Genomic DNA, 24,326 nt, shown 5'->3' with positions numbered 1-24,326 from the left:
ACTGAGAAACTTCTTCTCTGTAGAGAGCCAATTACAAAATCACAGATATGAGTTTATATTTTGATAATATAATTTTGTGTAACATTTCAAATCCTTTCACTTTATACCAGCATCAAATACCATATTTCCTCAAGTAGTGACCATTGATTGGACATCGGAGAATTATTACTTGTGTGGTACAATGGGAAGAAACTGCCTCACATTAACAGGCTCCATTTGGACCCTATTCTTAGTTGATATCAATGTGGGGAAGTTAGAGGTGGAACAAATTCACTACTTGTATCCTAGACCCTGCCAATGTGTATTTTGATTGTGGTATGTTTTATTATTAAAACAATTTTCTTCAAGTTTCTTTTTCAACCCAGTTGTCATGAATTCGTTTGAATAAATATTTGTTTTTGTTTGTTTTTTACCAAGACCTCTCAGGTTTGGGAACACTAAAGGATAAGAAAAGCAAAAGTTGTTAAAACATGCCACACATTATGATGGAGTGTAGAGGATGGCTAGAGAATTTAAACAAATTTGCAAGTCATTTTCTTCTTTGTTGAATTCCCCGGCTCGTTCTACACTGTCTGGGTGCTATGATGTTCTATTATTTGTATTAGTATTTGAGCTAATGAATTAAACTATACCTTGTGGAAACATGCTCTATGTAGGGCTACCTTGTGGCACAACCTCTTTTATTTTTTCCTGAAGAAAACAGGGGAGAAGATGGCGCAAATGAGACACAGCTTCTAAAAGAGTATGCAACTTTCGACTTAGAGGTTGCAACGAGTAACTTGGAGGATTTGCTTGGCAGTTTTTACGCCAGATGCTCTTCCTGACACAACCAACCAACAGAAGCATGTACCACTACATTACCAGTGCCACAGCTCCTACAGGCCACTATTGGAGGAAATGTTTTATGTATTTATCATACTAACTACTGACAGTATGTAATTGCGTAACAATGGAACGATACTATACAAATACTGTATGTACAAATATTTTTAAGTACTGTGGTTGCCGGTTGGTAGCCTAAATTAACTAGTTGAATTCTCATGTACTAATTAACAGCATAACTTTGGACAGCTTAAGGTATTTTTAGAAATGTATCTTACCCCATTGTTCTTGGAAGACTGCAAAAAGAAGTTTGAGAGTCTCTTCTTCATGAAATCCTATGAAATCCATAAGATCTGATATATACCGGTGTATAAAATCACTCATGTCAGCCGGATGCGAAAAATATATTGCTCTGAAAATACAGTCCACTAAACATTTCAGTCCAAATGGATCGGAGGAGGGATCCATATCCGTTCTTCGTATTTCTTTATTGTGTACTGTACAGTACTGAATGACCTCGGCTGTAAGTGCTTGCTGTTGTGACCTCTTGACTGTCACAAATCAAGAATTGGTCATCATTTTTTTTTTTTATGTCAGCCCATGTATATGAGCTGACCGCCAAGAGAGCACACAATATTTTCTGCACGTATGTTACCAAAGTCATGAAAAAATGTGTCCAAATTAAAGCTCTCAGGTCTAGCATGAAAATGTTGAACTAACAACACGGCAGTACCATATACAGCAAAGCTTACGTTGCTCAAAATCATAGAGGCAAAGTTTTGAATATGAGAAAGGTGACTCTATGTTAAAGCCTTGTGATGATGTCACAGGGCCTTAGCCACGTAATACTTGGGAACTCCCTACAAAAATGAACACATTATTTAATGAAACAATCTATTTTGCACAAAATTGATGTTATAAAAGAATTACTAATACGGCTCATAAGAATTATAGATTGCAACTGTGTACTATATAGTATATTGTAACGATAGTATCATGAGGGAAATTAATGAGGATTTTCTGGTAATATCTGCATACTTACTACAAGCGTTTTACTGTTCCCCAATGAGTCATTATCAGTCTGATTTGATCCATTTTGTTGTCCAGTGTGCATAGTTTGCACAGAAGAGTGATATGTAGCACTTTGCTTCCTCATCAGAAGGTGAAAGACAACTTAATGTTCGTCTCAGTCCATAAAGCTTTTCCCCAGAATATCTTTTAGGTTGGTCTCTGAATTTGAGTGCAAATTCTAGGCTGGCCTTCATATTCTCATTGAAAATAAGGGGAGTAGCATCTTCTGCTTCTGTACTTTTGTTCAGGACCTCTTCAGTAGTAGATGGTGATACTTTAACTACAGTCCAGGCTGATGCTGATGTCACCTTTAACACCAGCCCAGGTAAACTGTTTCTTTGTTTATTTATTGATTTCTTTATTTATTCGCGCGCGCGCGCACACACACACACAGACACATTTCACTTAAACGTAGCCTGTAAAACAAGGCATTTGCTTTCTAAAGTAAAATTGTTAAAAGGACAACTGAAGTCTGTCAGAAACTCAATGCTTTCCAGATGGCAACTCATGGGACGGGTCCATTTTGCAGATCATAATTTGTAGTCGTCCAGCAAAATGGATGAAAATGTTTATCAGGCGGCAACAGAGGCTGCTGCCTGGGTGTTGCAGAAGCGAGTTTCTGGGGCTCCTCTGTGCTCTGTCACGGCTAGTTTTGTCATCCTGGTTTACCATGAAGTATCTCTACACGGCTGACATGGCCCCTACTCCATCTGTCTGGAAGGTATTTTTGTCAGGGTGGGGAAGTGGTATCGATGTGTAATATCAGACATATATTTTTGTTTTTTAAAGTGAGAATGAGTACAAATGTACAGTATCTTATCCATTACAGATACTGATATTGGTTTCTAATTCTATCCATCCATTCATTTTCTGTACCGCTTATCCTCACTAGGTGTAAATGTGTAGTCTGACAGAACACAAATATGAAGTGAAGCGTAGGAAAGAACCTTGGCATCTGCCTCTGAAAGTGCAGTCTACAAAATCTTTCAGCCTGAGTGCATCACAAATTGCAGAATCCATTTGGATGTGTTTTCAGTTACTGTATAAAACAGTTTTGTTCGGACCTAGATGTGAGTGCCGGTGCCGGTGAAATACTCCCCCTGCTTATTTTTAAATGTTTTAACTATTCTGTTTATTTAAAATGCAGCTGGACAGAAAAGGGTTTGAGGGGACAGACAGTGGACAAGGGGAATAGGAGTGCGAACCACAGCAGAACAATAGTGAGACTGTCTAGATATTTGAGCACAAGTAATATTACAACAGTCAAATAGTGTTCCTATTTGTGGAAGGGTGGATAAACTTTGAGGACATGCAATAACTAACCAAGAGAACAAGATGAGAATGGACAGAAAAGTGCAGGACAGGATAGGATGTGAGAAATAAGCAAGGCAGTGTTACTGATGAGAGGTGCGGTGGGATTCTTTTTTTAGTGTCTAAGCACTTGTAAGAACCTGTGAATTGAGCCAAGCCAAGAGAAATGTGAAAACCCACCACCCACCCTATTACTATGGTTACCAGGTACCCGATTGGCAACCATCATCTCTACCGTGATCATGTGTGGTGGGGTGTAGTGCATTAAAATTGGAGAAACCGGTGGGGGTGAGGTGAGACGGTCACAGGGCAATAATGACCCGTAACAGTCACACCCACCCAGGCCAACCAGCTCCCCAAAGGATGTGCGAATGTATGTGGTGCATTAAAAATATGTGGGGGGAAAGCATGGCGGGCCAGAGAGCAGGCCGGAGTGCCAAGACACCTGGCCGAGTGTCCTCCCCAGCCTGACACTGCCCTCCCCCCACAGATGGGTTTATGATGCTTTAAAACTGGAGCACCGGCAGGGCACAGAAGACTGAAACTTCCATCCATCCATTTTCTGTACCGCTTATCCTCACAAGGGATGCGGGCATGCTGGAGCCTATCCCAGCAATCTTCGGGCGGGAGATGGGGTACACCCTGAACTGGTCGCCAGCTATTCGCAGGGCACAGATAAACAACCATTCACACTCACATTCGCACCTACAGTCAATTTAGAGTCATCAATCAACCTACCACGCATGTTTTTGGGATGTGGGAGGAAACTGGAGTGCCCGGAGAAAACCCACGCAGGCCTGGGGAGAACATGCAAATTCCACACAGGCGAGGCCAGGATTTGAACCCCAGTCCTCAAAACTGTGAGACAGATGTGCTAACTAGTCGTCCACCGTGCCACCAGACAGAAACTTAACTAATAGAATCAGGCATTCCTTTTGAACTGAGCCCACAGCATAATTATTTTGAAAAAATCAAACTGAGCCATATGGAAGAAATAAAATTAAATAGGTTCACTTGAACAATTTTGTGACCTGCCTTCAAGACTATTCAGTGTCTCTTATCGAGCTCTAACAATGTTGCGCATAACTTTTTGCTCCATAGAAAACTTACGACGATGACATTTTAACACAATAAAACACTTTTATTGAGTAGTAGACAGGAGCATCAATGCACTAGTGGTTGCAGTTCTTTAGAGCCAACGTTCCAAGGATGGACTCTCACCTGGAATAAGCGAGCAAAAGCCGACTTGCGATACAGCACACCCTGTGACTCAAAGCGACAATACAGTCGTGCAAGTTGGGGTAGAGAAAAGGAGCACCATTTACATTAAAGCATCACAAACTTATTGTATCAGACTGCACAGAACATATACAGTTCTTTAGCAACATTTGGCACGTTTAAAAACATGCAAAAAGCCAACAACAAATGAATAAAACATATCTAGGTCATTTTTGGAGACATTTGGCTTGCAAGAAAAGTAAAATTTAAGACACAAGTGCAGTGCCCAGTGGGTTTGTAAACCTGACATTATATGGCATCTAAATCAGTGGTTCTTAACCTTGTTGGAGGGACGGAACCCTGTAAGTTTCATACGGAGTGCACGGAACCCTTTCTAATTTGAAAAATAAAACATGGTTTATTTCAAATTCAAAACAGGTGTATATTTTATTGTCTGTAGATTCTCAGTCATCCAGGTCATGCACAAAATGAACAACGCATCAGTTGCACACAAAATCATTGTGTTAAAAGAACAAAACTAACAAAACATACATTTCACACAAAAAACAAAAAAAAAATTAAATTCAATAAAAATTTACTATAAGTGAATATGAATTTTGCTGTTGCCATTCCCTTTGGTAAATGCCACTCTCATATCAGAGGAACGGACTTCGTTGTTAAAATTCACAAAGTGTTCCTTTTCTTTGTTATTTCTACAATCCTTGAAAAGGGTTCATTGGTAAGGGTACATTTTTTGGGCTGTTTTTTTTTTTATAATTGGATGTGGTGTCTGACGGCACAGCAATGCTACTCAAGTCAACTGTATCGTTGAAATGTGGTTAAATAAAGGTAAACAAAGCATTTCAACTCAAGGCGCAAAGCCGCAATGGTGAACGCCAATTTTGATGCTCCCTTGCATTTTGAACGGCATGAACAACGCATTCAAAATGCAGTGTAAAAAGGCTTTTACGGATAAAGCACGGACACACACGCAGTGTGTGTAGAGTCCTCCGTCGAACCCCAGCGACTGCCTCACCGAACCCCTGGGTTTCGATCGAACCCGGGTTAAGAACCACTGATCTAAATGTATGATATTACATGATGAAATTTACTACAAATATAAATTAACAAACTATAAATGTTGGATTCAATTGACACCGGTTCATTAAAAACATTTACATGTTGTTTTTAATCCCTTTGTCTTTTATCTGTCTTGAACTAAGAAGGGAACAGACTGTACCTGGCAATTTAAGATACGGCTAGATGGTCAACAGTCCAAATGCAATGGGAAAGACACATTTTCTATTAAATAAAATTGTGAGTCACAAATATTGTTTCAGTCACTGATGGTGTAGTGGTGCATTTGCCTGACTTCGGTGCAGGCAGAGTGGGTTCAGTTCCCACTCAGAGACGGTGTGAATGTGAGTGCGAGTGGTTGTCCGTGTCTATATGAGCCCTGCGGCTGACTGGTAACCAGTTCACTGCCTTTCGCCCGAAGTCAGCTGGGATAGGCTCCATCACATGATAAGCTGTATTGAGAATGGATGGATATTATGTTTTCTTTCCTTAGTAAACAAATTCAAAATGTTTCATTAACGACTGGTAATTATTGTCTAAATCCTCTTAAGTCATTGTTCCTATCTTTGCTGTAGTAAAGGGTGACTCCGTAAGTCCGGTCAGTGTGTCATTTTATTGTATACAAACTTACTGTGGTTCATATTCGTTCATTTCTTTATCCAAAAGAGCCGTCAATGAACCATTAAGCAGCAATGGCTCACAGAAACTCATCATCCGTTAATAGTTTCCTCACTGACGTCTAAAACATCACCCAGCAACAGTGGGAAAAACGAAATAAGCCTTTGTGGGTTCATACTGCAGCAGACCACAAGACACATTGTGGCTGCAGTGATCTCATTCTTTCATTTAGCATCTTCCCTCTTTCTTTGATCAGACACCCAAACTTCCTGAAATTCTGTACCCTACTGACTCTTAAGTATAAAATATGTAGCTACTGTTTGGTTGAAAATCATCTAACAATGTACTACATTTATTGGCACTGGGTAATGGCCACATTAAATATTGTAATGTAAATTACGTACAGTAACAAGTGAGGAAGGATACTAAAATGTTTCCGCTTTATATGCCTTAATGACTTGACTATCATTGAAGATTACAGTCTAATTTAGCAGGTACTAGCAGGTGTAGATTTAACTAATGTAATTATCCCTCCATCTATGCATTATCTGAACCGCTTGCATCTATGCTCACTTAGGGTTGAGGGCGTGCTGGAGCTTATCGCAGCTGACTGGGCGAGAGGCGGGGTATACCCTGAACTGGTCGCCAGCCAATCACAGGGCACATATAGTATAAACAAACAACTATTCACACTCACATTCACACTTACGGGCAATTTAGAGTCTTCAATTAACCTAGCATGCATGTTTTTGGGATGTGGGAGGCAACCGGAGTGCCCGGAGAAAACCCACGCAGGCACGGGGAGAACATGCAAACACCATACAGGCGAGGCCGGATTTGAACCCAGGTCCTCAGAACTGTGAGGCAAATGTGCTAACCAGTCGTCCACCGTGCCGGCTAACCTAATTATACATATTGTAAATCTAAATTGTTTTTCCGACAAATTTTTATTTATTTTTTTACTACAAGCTCAACAATTGGCCCTGTGGTCTGAAAAGCTACAATCTAGCAAAGAGAATTTCTATCTCATGCATAGAAATGGAAATCTATAATTAGATTTACGATTACAAGTTTGTATGATGATAAACTGTGCTCAAGCTTATGCCTGCAAGTTTGTATATCCTCAGTGCATCCCCGAGCTGGAAGATGGGCAATGCTTAAAAGCAGAGGAATGTGCTTCATCTGTTGAGCCTTTAATATAAAGTGTAAGGTCATTTTTGCCTCCTGCTTTTAAGGACAGTGTATGTGCATGTGTTTCTTTGAGAGTTATACTTAAATAAATCACTTCTAAAAGATCAACTGTCTATACTCTGACACTTTAAAAGTGATAAAGGTACAACATACAATTGCATGACAAAGAAATATGAAAAAATAGCTCTAGGTCCAAAATAATTTGTTTATACATTTCCATTTTTGATTTAGTAATCCTCGATACACAAGATGGTTTATTCTACAGGTTGTCAAATAAAAAAATAATGGGAGACAAACCTGGTGGCAGAAAAAAAAAATCTACTTTGCCTTTATATCCAAAAATGGCCATATGGTGCTTTTTACTTTTAGAGAATTCTCTCTCGCTATGGCATCAAAAATCATTATAGTCATATTCTTTAAGCATTTTACAAATCAAACTCCCTTTTGTAATGAAACTGCTTCTTTTAAAAATTTGATTTATGGATTTTTGATGTAAAACACCTGAATTAGAAGAGCCTCTTGGTGTTTTTGCTCCTTGTGATTGACTGCCTCTGCAGAAGACAGTAATGCTCTTTCGAGTGCATTGCAGCTTAAATGTCACTCAGTCGTTGTCAGCACTCTTCTTTGCCTTTGCTCAACTATCTGCCTGAGTCTTTGTGTAATTCCAGGACATGTATAGTTTGCTGCTGAATGAGGATGTGTACGTATCATGTGATCAGACAGCAGTTAATACAACGGGGTCCCAGTCTTCTCTTTAGAGCTCCTTTTTTTCTCTTGGGAGCCAAAATGGCAATGATGGCCTCATCAAACACAGTCTTCAGGCCTTTCTGGGTTAGTGCTGAACACTCCACATAGCAACATGCACCAATCTGAGGAGTAGGAAAGAGGATGATGTAGCAGTCAGTAACAAAAAAAAAACCCCAAAAACCCAGTTGTCAACAAGTAAGATGTCCATCCATGTTCCATAACCTTTATCCTTTTCACGGTCACAGGAGACAAGCAGCACAGTGGGAGAGTAGTTGTAGCAAGAAGGTTCTGGTTTTGAATCTCAATTTATCCTTTTTGTTTGGAGTTTGCACATACGCTTCCTTCTACCGTCCAAAAACAGGTGTGTTACGTTAATCTAAGAATCTAAATTGCCCGTTGGTGAGAATGGGAATAAAAATGGTTGGTTGTCTGTCTGTCGGTCTATCAATGACTGACGTGATCAGTCCAGGGTGTACCTTCAGTCGGCTCAGATAGACTTGTCAGTGGTGTGTTGAGAGGGGCAAGTTCCCATTTAAAAACAAGTTTTAAACTAAACTAAGTGGAAGTAGCATAGGTGGAAATGATTTTACCTTTGAGAATGATGTTTGCATTTGTATGTATGAAAATGGACAGAGTGATGTGGGATGCCGTAGCAACTCACTTCTTCACCATTGATTCCAGCTTCCTTGTATGTGCTGTATGCTTGGTCAGTTGATGACTTTAAATTACTAATAGCCGTAGATATAAATGGTTGTTTCTTTGTGTTAGCATATATGCTGCCTGTCCCAGGATAATAGCTATAAGAAATGGATGGATATACAGTGTCTTCATATTAAAAAAAATATATATATATATTAATAAAATAAATTATTTCAGTCTTCACAGGAATCTGACTAGCAATCGGTCAGTCGGAAAAGGGTGGAGGGCCCTCTCCAGGTCGGGATGAGATCATACCCCAAGTGGAGGAGTTCAAATATCTTGGGGTCTTGTTTACGAGTGAGGGAAGAATGGAACGGGAGATCGACAGGCGGATCGGTGCAGCGTCTGCAGCGATGCAGACTTTGTATCGGTCCGTTGTGGTAAAGAAGGAGCTAAGCCGAAAGGTGAAGCTCTCTATTTACCAGTCAATCTACGTTCCTACCCTCACCTATGGACACGAGCTGTGGGTCGTGACTGAAAGAACAAGATACAAGCGGCCGAAATGTGTTTCCTCCGCAGGGTGTCCGTGCTCTCCCTTAGAGATAGGATGAGGAGCTCGGTCATCTGGGAGGGGCTCAGAGTAGAGCCGCTGCTCCTCCGCATTGAGAGGAGCCAGGTGAGGTCGCTCTGGCATCTGTTTAGGATGCCTCCTGGACGCCTCCCTGTGTTCCGGGCACGTCCCACCGGGAGGAGACCCCGGGACGACCCAGGACTACGTCTCTCGGCTTGCCTGGGAACGCCTCAGGATCTCTTTGGAAGAGCTGGAGGAAGTGGTTGGGGAGAGGGAAGTCTGGGCATCCCTGCTAAAGCCCCCACGACCCGACCTCAGATAAGCGGAAGAAAATGGATGGATGGAGTGTTTTTTGTTTGTTTGTTTTTTTAATTCTGAATGAGAGGACTGAACGATCTTCAGAGGTATAATTTCAAAAATAAAAACTCCCACAGAACTGCTCAAAACTGCACCTTGCTTACTGTAACTGGGCCTGGCAGTTTGTCTACACTGAAAGTAAAAGTTCAGTTCCAAACATACAGACCTCCTTTGCCAGTTTCAGGCCTTGCTCAGTCACTATAGGTTTCTCCTTCATATCATTCAGTTTGGCAATGGTCTTTGGGTCATCACGTAGATCAATCTTAGGAACAAACAATAGACAAGTTAATTATTATTACCATTTTAAATACAATGTTTGAGATTGACATTTCACAGCCCTTGTATTAGATCTTAATCAAGTGTACAGGTATACCCAATGTTATGACTGGTGAGTATACCTACAGTACAAATCTTTCTCACATGCTTGATCATAGCCAAGAGAAACATTTCAGCAAGTTCAATTTAAAATTACTTACGGTATACGAAACAACGCTCCTCCATATTTTTCTACACACAGGAAGGTATTAAGTCGAAGTGTCATTTAGGATCAACATCCCGGTGAGGATTTACCTGGGTGCCAATGAGTAGGTAGGGGACATTAGGTGCATACTCCTGCAATTCAGGCACCCATTCTTCGCGCACATTCTGGAAACTGGCAGGGTTAACCACCGAGAAGCAGATGAGGAAAACATCGGTCATCGGGTAGGACAATGGCCTGAGTCGGTCATAATCCTCCTGGGAAGGGATTCAATGTTAGGAAACTCAACGGCATACATTCTTTTTTTTTTGTCTTTCTTTACCGCACCTCAGTGAAATTAATCTTCATGAAATATTTCGGTGCATACAGTTTTAACAATTTCTCTTCACTGAAGCGAGGTTGAGAATGAGAACTTATTCTTAGCTTATCAAGTGGTTTGTGTTCCATGCACACTGCCAAGCTCCTGTTGTTTTTCACATATGATGGGTAATTTTATGACAGGCTTGATACTCGCAAAACTGTCAACTGGATTTGAGTTATGAAGAACAAAGAATGTGAAGACTTTCACATAGGATTTACTTTCTCCTTTGCCCTCTCGATAACCGAGGCAATTAGGATTTTTTTTTCTCTCTCTAACTTTGTCTCCAAAACACCTAATGTGAGAGCCTGACCATGCATGGGGGGGGGGGGGGGGGGGGGGTGGGGGGGGAGGTCTGGATGTAAACCTGATGACTGATTAAGATTTAAAAATGACTTCTGAAAGTAACCAACAAAAGATCATATTTACCTCGATCTTGATAGTAAGGTGTTATGTATGCGCGTGTGTGTGTGTGTGTGCATGCGTCAGTTTTCTGCAGTTTTAGGGTTAAGACTTGGTTTTATTAGTCTCAGTGGGGGTTTTTTCTCTTCCATTTAAACACATCCTTAACTTATAGCGCTAAAAGCTTCAAAAACTGCTGGCAAGATTGCCTACTAAAAAGTAGGCACCCAGTTTGCACAACAGCATTTCAATATTCCAAACTGATAGACAAATCTAAAAAATTTTTAGCTAAAATCGTTCTAATTTGAATTTATGATTAGGTGTTACTGGCAATAGAACTGGATAGATCACAATAAAACACAGTCAAATATAAATAGTGACCCTAAAGCCAAACAAAATGAATTTGGGAAGCTAGTTGTCCTTCAAAGTGTTTACATTTATGAAAATTTTCTCCCCATAACAAATAGTGGAAATGGAAAGAACAACAAAAAAAACTTTAACATTTTGCAACAACCATTTAAGTGTATTTCTTTTAACAAAAATAAAAAGGAAATTACTCACCCATCAATGATTGCACTCGAGGAGTTGTTTTTTCACAGAATACTTAACGTTTCAAGTATTTATTTGGAGGACTACTTTTTACTTGAGTCATATTATTAAGTATGAGCTTGTACTCCTACATGAGTACATTTTGTCACAAGATTTTGCATCAACACTTTGGTCGAGAAAACTATTTGGAAAGTACCGTGGAAGTTATGATTTTTTCTTGTTTCATTGTTTTGAAGAGTGAGAATAAAATGGTTCAGACAATAGGGTTCTGTGTTTTAGCAATTGAGAAATACTGTATTATGCAACTTAATCAAATTGTTGTCTTTTATTTAAAAATAAAATAAATCAATAAAAAACTGAGACCTTTGCGTTCGATTATACTTGCCCCCAAAGACTGATTCAATTGGTAGGGCAATAAACACGACACCACTGGGAAACACCCCCTTTTAGATAAACTTTACACCGATCTTATTGGCCTGATCGGTGTCGGCCGATAATTAGCATTTTATGGCTTTAATGTCATAATTCGCCGATCCGATCATTGACGTCATTGATCGGCTCCACAAAAGACATTTACTCCACGTCGTCATCGTGTACAGTATGTTTAAATCCAAAAGCTAGTTTATTTATAGCCTTGTCATGTGTCTTTTGACGTAGTACTGTAAATAGCTGACCGCCAATAAAGTTATTTAAAAAAAGAGCAAAAAAAGTCGGCGGTGTGGGACAGACAACATGTCTGAAACAGACAACACTGTAATGCCCGCATCAGACTACAAGATAAATTTGGTCTTTCACGATTGCACTATGTCAGACTACTGCAATAAAATCGTGTATTCCGATACCACCGCATCCCGTTTTTTACGATCACTGGGCTTTATCTTGTCAACTCAAATGCAACCGGATACACTCGTTACCACGGCCATGACAACAATAATCGATCGCGTCGTGTGTATCATAAGAACCAAAGGGGGGGGGGACGTGTGTTGGTGGTCACCGATGCTAAGGCTTGCTTGAGGTATGTTCACGTACTTTTAATACGATACGGCTCGGAAGCAGGCAACAAAACGTTATGTCGCCTAGCAAGCTAGTGCTAGCACTAACTGTTGTACCGGCGTTACAATTAAATAATTTAATTACAGTAAGTTAGCACCCATTATTTCTGTCATGTTGTGATGTTGGTTTGACCTGACTGATTCGAATACATGACATAGAGCAGTGATTTCCAACCTTTATGGAGCCAAGGAACATATTTTACAATTGAAAAATCTCACGGCACACCAACAAACAATAAAGTCACAAAAAGTGGATACATTAATTACTGTATGTACTTCCTGCCATCTAATAGGAGAGCATTTATTTGTCACTGTCACTATGCCTCACTGGCATAAATAGATGAACAAAGACATATTTATTTAATCTGACCACGTGACACATTAACCAACTTCTTTCATTCCAATTCAAACAGAGGACATTGGTACTAACTGACCATCTGAATTGTTTTCTTCGCTAGAGAAAACATCTGCTAACTCCTCTGAGCATTATGAAATAAAGCTCATTATACAGTCAAAACCGGATTTCAACTTAAATTCCAGTACTATGAATGCAACGGTTGGAGTCGATTGCTCTTCAAGTGGTACAATTTACAGTTCCATCAAAATATTCTGGAATAGTATGCCTCTCAAAGTTATACAATAAGGTCGAACCATCATCATCATCATGTGGCGACATCAACAAATCCTGCAAGAATTTGGCTAAGGAATAACTTAAAATTTAATTGTGTCTTATGATCCCCAAACAGAAGGGATGACCTGATGACAAAGTGGAAAAGTCCGATTGGAGCCATGGAAGCAGGAATAGAATTTAGTAAAACATAAGAAACTGGTACTTCCTGTCCTGTCTGCTCAGTACAATATGGTTCCGTTAACCTCGATAATAATAAAGAATGACGCGGCAAAGTAAGTTGTGTTTCTGAAGAGACTGACATCCCAGGCATACAGAGAAATCCTGCTACTGCAATTGTCTGGCAAGTGTCATCAAAGTTAATGGCGAGTACAATACTCATTTCCGGTCAGTTCCCAAACATTTATTGAATGTTGTTAAAAGAAAAGGTGATGCAACACAGTCGTAAACATGACCCTGTCCCAGCTTTTTTGGAACGTGTTTCCATAAAATTCAATAATAAAAAAAAAACAATAAAGTTTATCAGTTTGAACATTAAATATCCTGTCTTTGTAGTGTATTCAATCAAATATAGGTTGAACATGATTTGCAAATCAGTGTATTCTGTTTTTATTTATGTTTAACACAACGTCCCAACTTCATTGGAATTGGGGTTGTACAATAAACCATTCTAAATCTACTCCCTCCGCCTCAGTCTGCTCTTGCGTCCAATTCACATCCTACTAAGCTCCGTGACTTAACCAGGTTCCCAAATTCATTTTGTTTGGCTTTTGGATCATTATTTACACTTGACTGTTTTATATTGTGATTTATCCAATTCTATTGCTTGTAACACAATCATGAATTCAAATTAGTATGATTTTAGCTCAGTTTTTTAGATTTGTTCATCAGGAATACGGTTTGTATTATTGAAATGATGTTGCGCAAACTGCTTCCTGTGCAGTTGGCAAGCTTGCCATCAGTTTTTGAAGCTTTTAGTACTATAAGTTAAGGATGTGTTTAAATGGAAGAGAAAAAAACCCACTGAGACTAATAAAACCAAGTCTTAACGGCTAAAACGGCCGAAAACTGACGCACGCACACACACACACATAACAAGATCGAGGTAAATATGATCTTTTGTTGGTTACTTTCAGAAGTCATTTTTTAATCTTAATCAGTCATCAGGTTTACATCCAGACCTTTCCCCCCCCCATTCTGCTTGAAATCATTCCTTTTGAAGATATCAGGTCAATTGTGTACATGTGACGTGATCTATTCCATTCTGCTGTTTACATGTGCCACTACATTTAAATAGAACAACCGTTTTACAGATGTGTGACATGCGCAGATCTATGTAAACATCACGTGATTTAGCAAGATGGAGGTCAGTTGTTGCAATTGGTTTTAACTCTTTTATTGAAGCATCAGCATGTTACTAACGCATTCCTACTGGACGCACTGAACTGGCGAAGGTGCGTCCATACAATATTATTGCAATATTTCAATGATATGATCACAAAGCAGTAATTAATTGACCATCTATACAATGGCGAGAAACACATACCATAGATATTTATTCAAACTGAAAAAAACAGTGATCTACTCTTATATAGTTAATTTAAAAAATTATATTCTGAAAAAATAAAGGGATGTCAAGTAAATATAGTACAGCTATTGAGTCAAAGTGAAGAACCTCATAATAAAATGTGACTGATGTCAAAATATGACTTGGAGACAAACAAATTAAATTTTCTTAATGACATAGGGCACTTTAGCAAATCACCAGATCAACAAATATTGTGCATGGTCAAGCTCTCACATTAGGGGTTTTGGAGACAAAGTTAGAGAGATGCAGACTTCGATGGTTTGGAAACATACAGAGGAGAGAGAGTGAGTATATTGGGAGAAGGGTGATGAGGGAGCTGCTGGGCAAGAGAACGAGAGGAAGAGCAAAGAGGTTTACAGATGTAGTGAGGTATGACATGAGGGCAGTTGGTGTCAGAGAGGAGGATACAGAAGATAGGCTCTGACATTAGGTGAGTACATGTTCGCATTGCTAATAGTTTTCTGATGAACTATTTATTTAAATTATATTTCCATCTGTTTCCTCCTTTTTGAAACGCTTGAACTTGCGAATGGGCTTATGAGCATGTAAGGTGTGAGGAAAATCAGTATCAAGTAGGTGTATGGCTTGCTGAGACATTGCAGGTTGAAATATGGCCATCATGCAAACAGGTTGCGACATCTCTGCCCGTATTCAAATTGTTGATGCAAATTTAGACTATGGAATAGTCTTTTGAATCTTATGATATCATACTCATAAAACTCAACCATCTTCAGAATCATCTGCACCATAAACTGATCATTGAAATATACTGTAGGTGCAACCAAGTGTAGGCCACCGCCAAGCATTGCATCGAGTACAGGGTGAGGTCGTTACGTGGAGCTAAATGCTCACAGATATGGAATTTCTTCAGATTAATTGACTCCTCAGCGTTTCGCACAACCCATGTCCTGTGGTGAGTTGAAGAAAAAAAAACATTTTCTTGGCTAAATACTTATTGATAGTTTTTTTTATTTTTTTTTTTTCCCCCCCAAATAATGCAACATGCCTGGACTTGTTCTCGATAACAGCCTCTGAAACACCCAAATGGAATGTAAAACTGATATGTTTACGGTTTAGATATATGAATGACCAAAAAGGCTCACTAATATGCATTTTTATTCAGACTCAGCATTTCGCACAGTGGTGAGTACTCTGGATAAGGTGTAATATTAGAAAAAACAAAGGAAAATGCGTAGGCTTGACTTGGGAAATATGCGTAGATCTTAAACCTTTGCAGATGCCTTGGCATGGCTCCCGGGGGTGGGCATGGTCGTGACATTAGAGGAACTTTAGAAATAACTCCTTTTCTTTGCAGATGCTGGGGTTGTGACCTTGAAAAGACCTGGACATGACCCCATAGCATCTCAGATACTTGCTGTTGCGTGCGCAAGCCACGTGACAACCTCATTCTTTGCAAATGCTGGGGTGCTCCCAGGGTGCGGTCACACGCATCATAGATGCGGGGAATGGCCAGAAGGGACAATATTTGCTAGTATGATCAGAAATTGCCTTTTTTATTGCAGTATGACACCTATTGTTGTCCTTTGTTCCAACAGGCACTGGTTTGGGTCCCAGGTGTCCCCGAAGATGTCATGTGACAAAAACGCGAGGGGCCACAATATCATGATGTCATTTTGTTTTCAAAGCCACCGGATGTGGCGTCAATTAGGGTTGGGCATCGTTTGAATTTGAGCGATTCTGGTTCAGATTCCTTAGTTTGATTCCGGTTCCAAACGATTCTTTTAGGGTGCTGGCTCAAAAAAGTTTGTATGGTTTAAATAAAGGGTTTCCAAATTATGAACATCCATTTTCTTAGCAGACCGCAGCATAGACTAAAATGAACAGTTGACTCGAGGTTCTTTATAACCAGTCTCAATATCAAACCTATGAACTAAAAGGCAATGTGTGTGGAACTAACCCAGTTGATTTAATATTCATTAATGAATGTTTCAGCTAAAAGATAAATATAGCATTGTTAAAATAGTTGTTTGGGACTGTTTCATCACGTCAAATGGTTATGAAAGTTTTAACTTGACTTCCTGTTTTAAGCTTGTAGACTTTTATTTTGGAGGGTACGCACCGGAACTTAGCATTTTGGCACAAAAAGTAACTTCACACGGTACCGGTGATTTTTTATTTTTTAATGGATGGAACCAAATGCTATAAAACGCTGCTTCCTTTCCATACCCACCGATGAGGCACAAGGTTAATATTTGTGATACTGTGAGACAACATTTATGTGAATTTTTTCCCAATTCTTTGTGATTTAAAGTTATTACGGTGAAGTTTTAGCCCAATGTTAAACTTTTTTTTTTTTTGTCATGCGCTTACGTTGGTTTGAAGACTAAAATAAATACTAAAAACCATCAGTGCAGTTGTTAAAAGTTGTTAAAGTTAAGACACACTTTTGTTCAGCGCTGCCGCCGTTTGGCACAAGCATGTCATCGTGCGCGTTCTTCTTCGTTGGTTTACGCCGCTTCTTCGTTGTTTTTCGCCACTTCTTCAGGGCTGTAGGACTAGGCATTGAAACTGGGAACAGAAATGTTTTAATTTGAACGATTCCGGTAACGTTCCGGTTCCAATCGGTTCTCGATTTTCGATGCCCAACCCTAAAGTCAATGGAGATAGGTGTCCCTAGAGGTGACCTCATCGGACACGTGTGCTGGCAGCGTGACAGGAGGTGACGTCAGAGGCAATCAATAAAATTTTGACTCGAGTGGCATATTAATACTCTCTCTTGTGAAATTTAATCTTGTGATCATCCATAGTACCGTAGAGAACAGGGGGAGTCATTCAGCATTTCTCCTCTGAAATAGGCCCACATCTTGTTGGGGACCCATCACTGCCTCTCACATTTCCTCACTTTACGTCTGACACTCAACAGAATATGTCCTCTAGCCAAAAGTGAAGCAGTTTACACGCTAGCTCAGCTCTAATATGTAATCTCTGATCATTGCATGGCCAGGTTATGTTCACTCTCCTGCTGCTGAGAGGGCACTTTGCTAGGTTGAATATTTCTATCACAGGGATGTTACACATTTACACCTTTATTGGGTCAGTTCAACAATTCATGACATTGCAGCAGAGGTGCAACAAATAATAGAGTAATCAACAACTAATCAATTGTTAAATTATTAGACAACTATTTTGATCATTAATTATTTAGAGACCTTGTTTAACTGATTGGTCATTCACAGTGCTCGACAGTTCAGTCGGGTTCAGCCGCGTCACTCAGTGTGTGGCAATTTAAACTGAACAATAATATATGTTTGTGCATTTTTCGCACTTTCAATTTGAAGTAATGTCCTCTTTTTGAATAAAGGAATGGAAATTTAGAACAATGTTTTCATCCAATTCATTTGAAAAAAATTCAAAAGATTAATCGGTTATTAAAAGAATTGTTAGTTGCAGCCCTACATTGCAGCAATATTGCATCACAAGCTTTGCCACCAAATACTGTCACAGTTGAAGGACAAGGGGCAAACAACAAAAAATAAATAATCAGCAACTGAGTATATAAAAAGTATATTCCGTACATGCTCCAAAGCTTGCTACAGTATGTTAATTAGGTCACTGAGTGAGCTCTGCTGTGTAACTCATTGACTTATGAGCACAATTCCATTGAGTCATCACCGTATCCCCATCTTCATTGTCCTCTGTTTCAGCTTCTACCACCTCCGCGGGTGTCTATAAAGTGGATAGGTTCAGAGAATGGGAGCTATCTGTACTAATGTGGCAGTCTGGTAAGAATGCAACACACAGACACCATCTGATCTGCAAATCCGAGCTTTTTGCTGACCTGGATTTAACCTCAAAAATCACTTTTACTAGCCCTTTCATTATGATTAACAAATGTTAATCTCCATCTACTATTAATATCTTTACATTAAGAACATCCTGCCAGACACTCAAATCTAATGGGTTTTTTTGTTTGTTTTTAAACAGGCAGTGGCACTCATAAGAAACTACTGTTTCTTCAAAACTGTTACAACACTAAAAGTAATCAGTACAGATTATGGTATAATATCAAAGTTGTGTAAATAAATAGTTACAGTGATGTCATTCTGATGACTACTCCACAATACATTCACTTACATTTTTACCAAAAGGATTTTTCAAGGTTTATGTACTGTATGTTATCATCGTTATCATTTTCAAACAAACCTCCTAAACACACTTATGACCTTCACTGGTTGACATTGCTAATTACCATTAAAACAAGTGTTTTTACTCATTCTCATTGGTTTAAACAAACTTGCTGGTGTATAAAGACATTTATCACAAGACTCAGCTGCCCACTAAAGATTCAACCACAAAAAAGTCTCACTACATACTGTAGGTATACACCTTCAGTCAAATTAGATCCGACACAGGTGCTTTTCATCAATAGTCTACCTTTAATAAATAATCATCTTGAGCTTTGATTAACACTATCTATGTCAGTAAGCTTTTTACCAAAATACAGGATCTCATAGTTCTAACTAATGGAACAGTTTTACACCACTGCAAACTACAACCTCACGAATAAACTGTTGTTAATTAGTACTTCTGTCAGTGTCAATCAAAAGTGACCGTTATGATCTTAATATCTACGCAGTAAAAACATGCTTATACATACAGTATTTGACTTCATTTGAAACTAACAACTAATTGGCTAGTGTAAAGGGATTCCTAACATTAGACATCACTGATATTTGAAGACCTGAATGAGTTCAATGAATGAAAGTTCATGAACTACTTCATATTTTGCACAAACGTGATGTAGCGTATATTGGTTAAAATAAAAATGTAATTAATTTTGAAAAAGATACTATGGAAGGTAAACACCTGCGTTCACTTCCGAGTGAGTCAGATTTACGCTTTTAACATTAAAATCAAGCTAATTTGTCTCGTAAAGGGGAACCACGTCACTTTTTACATGTATAAAATTTAGGAGTAAGCGACGACAAACCTGTTATCAGTCTCATAATCTAAAGGTTGCTATATTTTATGAAATACAAGTTTTAGATGACAGAGGCTTACTTAAACTCAAAACACACACAAAACACAACCAAGAGTGGAATTTTATAGATTTAATGAAATCTACGAGGGATCTATGGGGAAACACAACGAGGGGTCTGACTACAACAAGGAAACACGAATAATGGTGAAAGAAAGAAAATATGCATACGAAAAGGTAAATAGAACATCGTGTCTTGGACTAAAGTTGAAAACGAGAATTTAATGCGTCCTCGCTGGATGAGAGAGAGAGAGAGAGAGAGAGAGAGAGAGAGAGCAAAGTTGGGATTTTGTGTGAAGCTAGTAATTTCCCCAAAATTATTAGGTACTAATATTGTACAGTCTGGCAACCACTGTTGTGTTACTCACAAACATAGATCAGCTGGTCTTTGGGAGTAGTCTTTCTGCGCACATCTCAGGAGGCGAGGAAGTAGGTTTGGTTGATGAACAAGATGCACAAAAACAGGCGGAAAAAGGGAAAGAAATTGTTCTTTACGCGTTCTGTGGGAGGTTGCGACCGTTTCTCTTCCTGCCTTTTCAGGGACTCGCTAGCAATTTCAGAGTGATCACGCTTGGCTGGAAGCGGACCAGCTTTTAGTAGCAGCTGCTCTGATCGCCTACCGGTGGCCCACATAGAGGCTGGGAAGCAGAGTCCGTTCTCTTCCCGCCATTCGCGTTGGCCGACCCGCGTGTCTGAACAAAAGGAAGGGGAGTGGGGAGGGGTGGCCGAAAGGCACCCCTTAGCTGGGGAGCTGATAGCAAGACCCAGGAATCAAGGCAAGAGCGAAGAACCAAGAGAGAGAGGCAGAGGAGGGAGCCACCAGTTAAATACCCAGGAGGCGTGTTCAAAGAGGACTGAGGACCAGACAAGACCACACCCATCAGCTTGAATCTAGTCTACAATTTTGACCCATAAAATGGGTTTAAAAATCATACATTAATATAAAATACTCCCAACTTTGTACTCTTTATTCATAGGTCAAGCATCTAGACTTAATGTTTAAACTTTAGTCTTAGCTAGTCAACTGCTTATGGTTCAATCACATTTCATGCTGCCTGGGGTTTCAAATCAGGACAAACAGTTCTGAATGAATGTGTTCTTAATTGGTTCTTTTGTAATAGAGTACATAATTGTAAAAATGTATTACGAGAAAAAAAACATTATTTGTATCAGAATGCTTGAGCCCTATGGGAGGCACAAGCCAGTGTAAAATTTAGGCCAGTCCAGATAAATGCAGAGGGTTGCGTCAGGAAGGGCATCCAGTTTAAAACTTTGCCAAATAAATATGAGCGTTCATCCAAATAATTCAGTACCGGATCGGTCGTGGCCCGGGTTAACAATGTCTGCCACCGTTGCCGTTACCCTTGAGAAATTCAGCTACTGTGAGTCGAAGACGAAGGAGAGATGGAAAACGAGTTATTAGGCAGAAAGAGAAGAGGAAAGCACTGAGCCTAGAACTCAATATCGGGACTTTGAATGTTGGGACTATGACAGGAAAAGCTTGGGAGTCGGTTGATATGATGATTAGGAGAAATGTTGATATATTGTGTGTTCAGGAGAGCAGGTGAAAAGGTAGTAAGGCTAGAAGTTTGAGGGCAGGGTTAAAATTATTTTACCATGGTGTAGATGGGAAGAGAAATTGAGTAGGGGTTATTTTAAAGGAAGAGTTAGCTAAGAATGTCTTGGAGGTGAAAAGAGTGTCAGATAGGGTGATGAGGCTGAAACTTCAAATTGAGGGTGTTATGTATAATGTAATTAGCGGTTATGCCCAACAGGTAGGATGTGAAAGAGGAATTCTGGAAGAGGTGAAAGAGGAATTCTGGAAGGAGCTAGACGAAGTAGTTCTGAGCATCCCAGACAGAGAGTCGTGATTGGTGCAGATTGTAATTGACATGTTGGTGAAGGAAACAGGGGTGATGAAGAAGTGATGGGTAAATTTGGCATCCGGGAAAGGAATTTGGAGGGACAGATGGTAGTAGACTTTGCAAAAAGGATGGAAATGGCTGAAGTGAACCCTTTCTTCCAGAAGAGGCAGGAAGCTATCTAATAATGATATTTGACCTGAAACAGGAAACGTTTAGTCTGATTTCATGGCAGACAGTGAGGGGGGGGGGGGGGGGGGGGGGGGGGGACAGCTCGGACGGAAGAGTCTACATTGATTAAAAGTGCAGTTAGCTGTGAAGAAGTGATGCGTAAAGCGCATGAGGACCAGCCCCACATGAAAGTAGCGGGTTAATAGGGCAGCGAAACATGCAACTTTGTGTGGGTTGCAAGTTCCTCCTTCAAGGACTTCCACGGGTACCTTAGCACTTAGCATCCACTTTGCGTTTCCTCCAGCTCCTTGAGGAGCATTGATAGGTTGTCTTGAGTGCAGGCGCAGTCGGTGAACAAATGAATAAATAAACACTTTGCCCTCTGCTTCCTTGTCGCATTCAGCAATAAAGGCTTTCCCTATGGAATAATTAAATTGGTAGCGACCAGGATGGGCGAGCTGTTATTTTCCAGACAATAGGAGGCAGACAAAACATGGTGAGACTCAGTTCTGTTATGAGCTGTGACTATCTGAACAAGGCACATTCACCGAAGTGCCTGCTTGGTGTCTCATCCCATGTATGTACTTCTTAAGAACGATAGGGCGAAGGCATGGCAGAATCTCTGTTTGAATGTTCTGAACTCCTCTTACGTTGACTGGCATCATCTTGCGAACTACTTAATGCTCCTTCTACCGATTAGAGTCAAGTAGCGAAGGTTATTTTATTTAAACGTATGACTTGATTAATTCAAGCAGAGATTAATCAATTATCAATTGATTCGAACCTAGAACGTCAGAACTGTGAGGCAGACTTGCAAACGATTCGTCTGCCGTGCAGCAATAACAAGTAAGTTTTATTCAAAACATACTTCCAGATAAGCATAGCAGTTGCGCATAGTGTTTCTTTACAAAGCATCATCACCAACTACTGCCCTGGCATGCATATTGCAGCATTTTTGTAATGGTCTGTGTTTTAGTTTTGATTAGTTTTGCTTCATGTTTTCCTGTGTCCCATGCTCTTCATGTCTTGTGTGCTCATTTGGTTATTGTGTCCACCGGTTCTCGTCAACCCTCTACCTTTTGTCAACCTCCAGCCACTAGTGTCTTGTCCAGGTCTTCCTTGTTGTCTTGTCAATCTGTTTGTATTTAGTTCCCCGCTTTTTTTCAGTCTGTGTTGCTGCATTGTCATTTGTCAACTGCCGTCATGTCTCCTTGATCCCGTCATGTTAGTTCTTTCTTCCCTGGTGTTTCTTTGTGTTTAGATTTTGGACTTTCTTAATTTAGCTTTTTGTCTCAATGATCCTTGGTTGCCTTTTTTTTATTTATTTATTTTTTATCTTTTTGGGAGTTTCCGGCACTCCCGCCTTGCCTCCCTGGGTCTCCGCAATGGGGTCCTCCACTTCCTTACCTCAAAAACCCAAACTTGGAAATGTTCTGTTTTTTCTGGTGCATGTGAACGGGATCGTTTTGACAGCACTGTTGACTGTAATACTTTTAAAAGGCAAGAAAATGTTTTCATGTTTGACTTTTTTTTTATTTACATAAGGTTGTAATCATCTAAAGCTACCCTGAAAGGGATGGACTACTTCTGCCTTACAAGTAGTTCACTCTCTAAAAATCCTCCTTCCTCACTCTGTCTTTACCCCATCTGTCTCTCTTCCTCTTTCTATCTCCTTAGTTATTCTGCCCCCCTATTTGGGCCACCAGGCTTTGATCACACTGTGAAGCTATAAACATTACCAGCTGGCCTCCTGCGCCCCAAAAGAGGTCAGCAGAGTCAGGGGCAGCGGAGGATGGATTTTGAACTGTGGTAACTCTACTCTGCCTGGTTGACATCTGGTTGGAACCTCTCCATTTCAGAATGAGCTAAAAACAAACACACACACACACTCACTTACAAATCAACACATAAGAATAGAAAAGCAGGAAGTGTAACACTTCTGCTGCTCGTGTTCTGCAGAGTAAAACACAACACAGCCACAGGTTTATTGGCGGATGACAAGAGGATGGAATGACTTAACATTTAGAAATGAAGAGCACAGAGACAGCTGAATATTCTCTTGACCTTTTCGTGCCTTGTTTATCTTTTTCCCAGCTAACAGATTTGGTTTCAGATTGTGACTCATTTACACCATTAAATCCAGCCTGAGCAGTGTTGACTGTCCATCATGTGACCTGCACATTTTTAGGTTGCTGGAGACAGCAGGTCTTGGGGCCGAGAATGTCCACTTACGTCACAATGTAAGAATTCAATAATATTTTATTCTACCCGCACTAGATTGCTAGTCAACTTTGAGGCATGGTTCCCTTCAAGGTTTTTTTTTTTTTTTTTCCCTCCCTTCTTCACTGTTGCCAGCGTCCTTGTGTGGACTGTCCAGGACCTGTTGAGTCTCTTTAGGAGTGTGGTCATAAACCTGCTCCAAGTGCCTTGAAAAACTAAATACAAAATAAGTGCTGATCCATGCACTTAAGCTCTTTATAGAGCATGCAATTAAATACGTAATACCCTAGGCAATTATTGGAGAACAATTAACAGGCATTTTATTTGGGTGACTTTTTTAAAATCACTTCATCATTATCTTTAGATTTAATTGTTATACGGTGTAACATGTTTTACT

General features: G+C 39.8%; 1 protein-coding gene and 1 long non-coding RNA gene across 4 annotated transcripts in view; one reads left to right on the top strand and one right to left on the bottom strand.

Annotated features, from left to right (window-relative positions):
• The window catches only part of LOC133486143 (uncharacterized), a 34,631-nt gene that overhangs the window by 2,008 nt on the left and 8,297 nt on the right, over positions 1-24,326 (top strand). The window contains exons 2-3 of the long non-coding RNA XR_009790933.1: positions 2,142-2,218; positions 18,343-18,420. This is a non-coding gene — a long non-coding RNA (uncharacterized LOC133486143). The remainder of the gene's footprint in view (positions 1-2,141; positions 2,219-18,342; positions 18,421-24,326) is intronic.
• rhoq (ras homolog family member Q) overlaps positions 1-24,326 on the bottom strand; it is a 28,818-nt gene that overhangs the window by 2,361 nt on the left and 2,131 nt on the right. Inside the window, exons 3-6 of one of the 3 annotated variants that reach the window (XM_061790867.1) lie at positions 23,449-23,574; positions 10,193-10,357; positions 9,789-9,884; positions 4,322-8,177 (exon numbers count right to left, since the gene is read on the bottom strand). In XM_061790867.1, coding sequence (XP_061646851.1) covers positions 8,016-8,177; positions 9,789-9,884; positions 10,193-10,357; positions 23,449-23,574 — 549 coding nt within the window. In that variant the 3' untranslated portion in view covers positions 4,322-8,015. Of the gene's footprint in view, positions 1-4,321; positions 8,178-9,788; positions 9,885-10,192; positions 10,358-23,448; positions 23,575-24,326 lie in introns of those variants that run through there. The other 2 variants (XM_061790868.1, XM_061790869.1) reach the window with 2 other exon arrangements.

This window comes from Phyllopteryx taeniolatus, chromosome 11 (genome assembly GCF_024500385.1).
Source record: "Phyllopteryx taeniolatus isolate TA_2022b chromosome 11, UOR_Ptae_1.2, whole genome shotgun sequence".
Classification (NCBI taxonomy): domain Eukaryota; kingdom Metazoa; phylum Chordata; class Actinopteri; order Syngnathiformes; family Syngnathidae; genus Phyllopteryx; species Phyllopteryx taeniolatus.
Note: the sequence above shows the minus strand (reverse complement) of the source record. Positions and strands in the feature narration are given on the sequence as shown.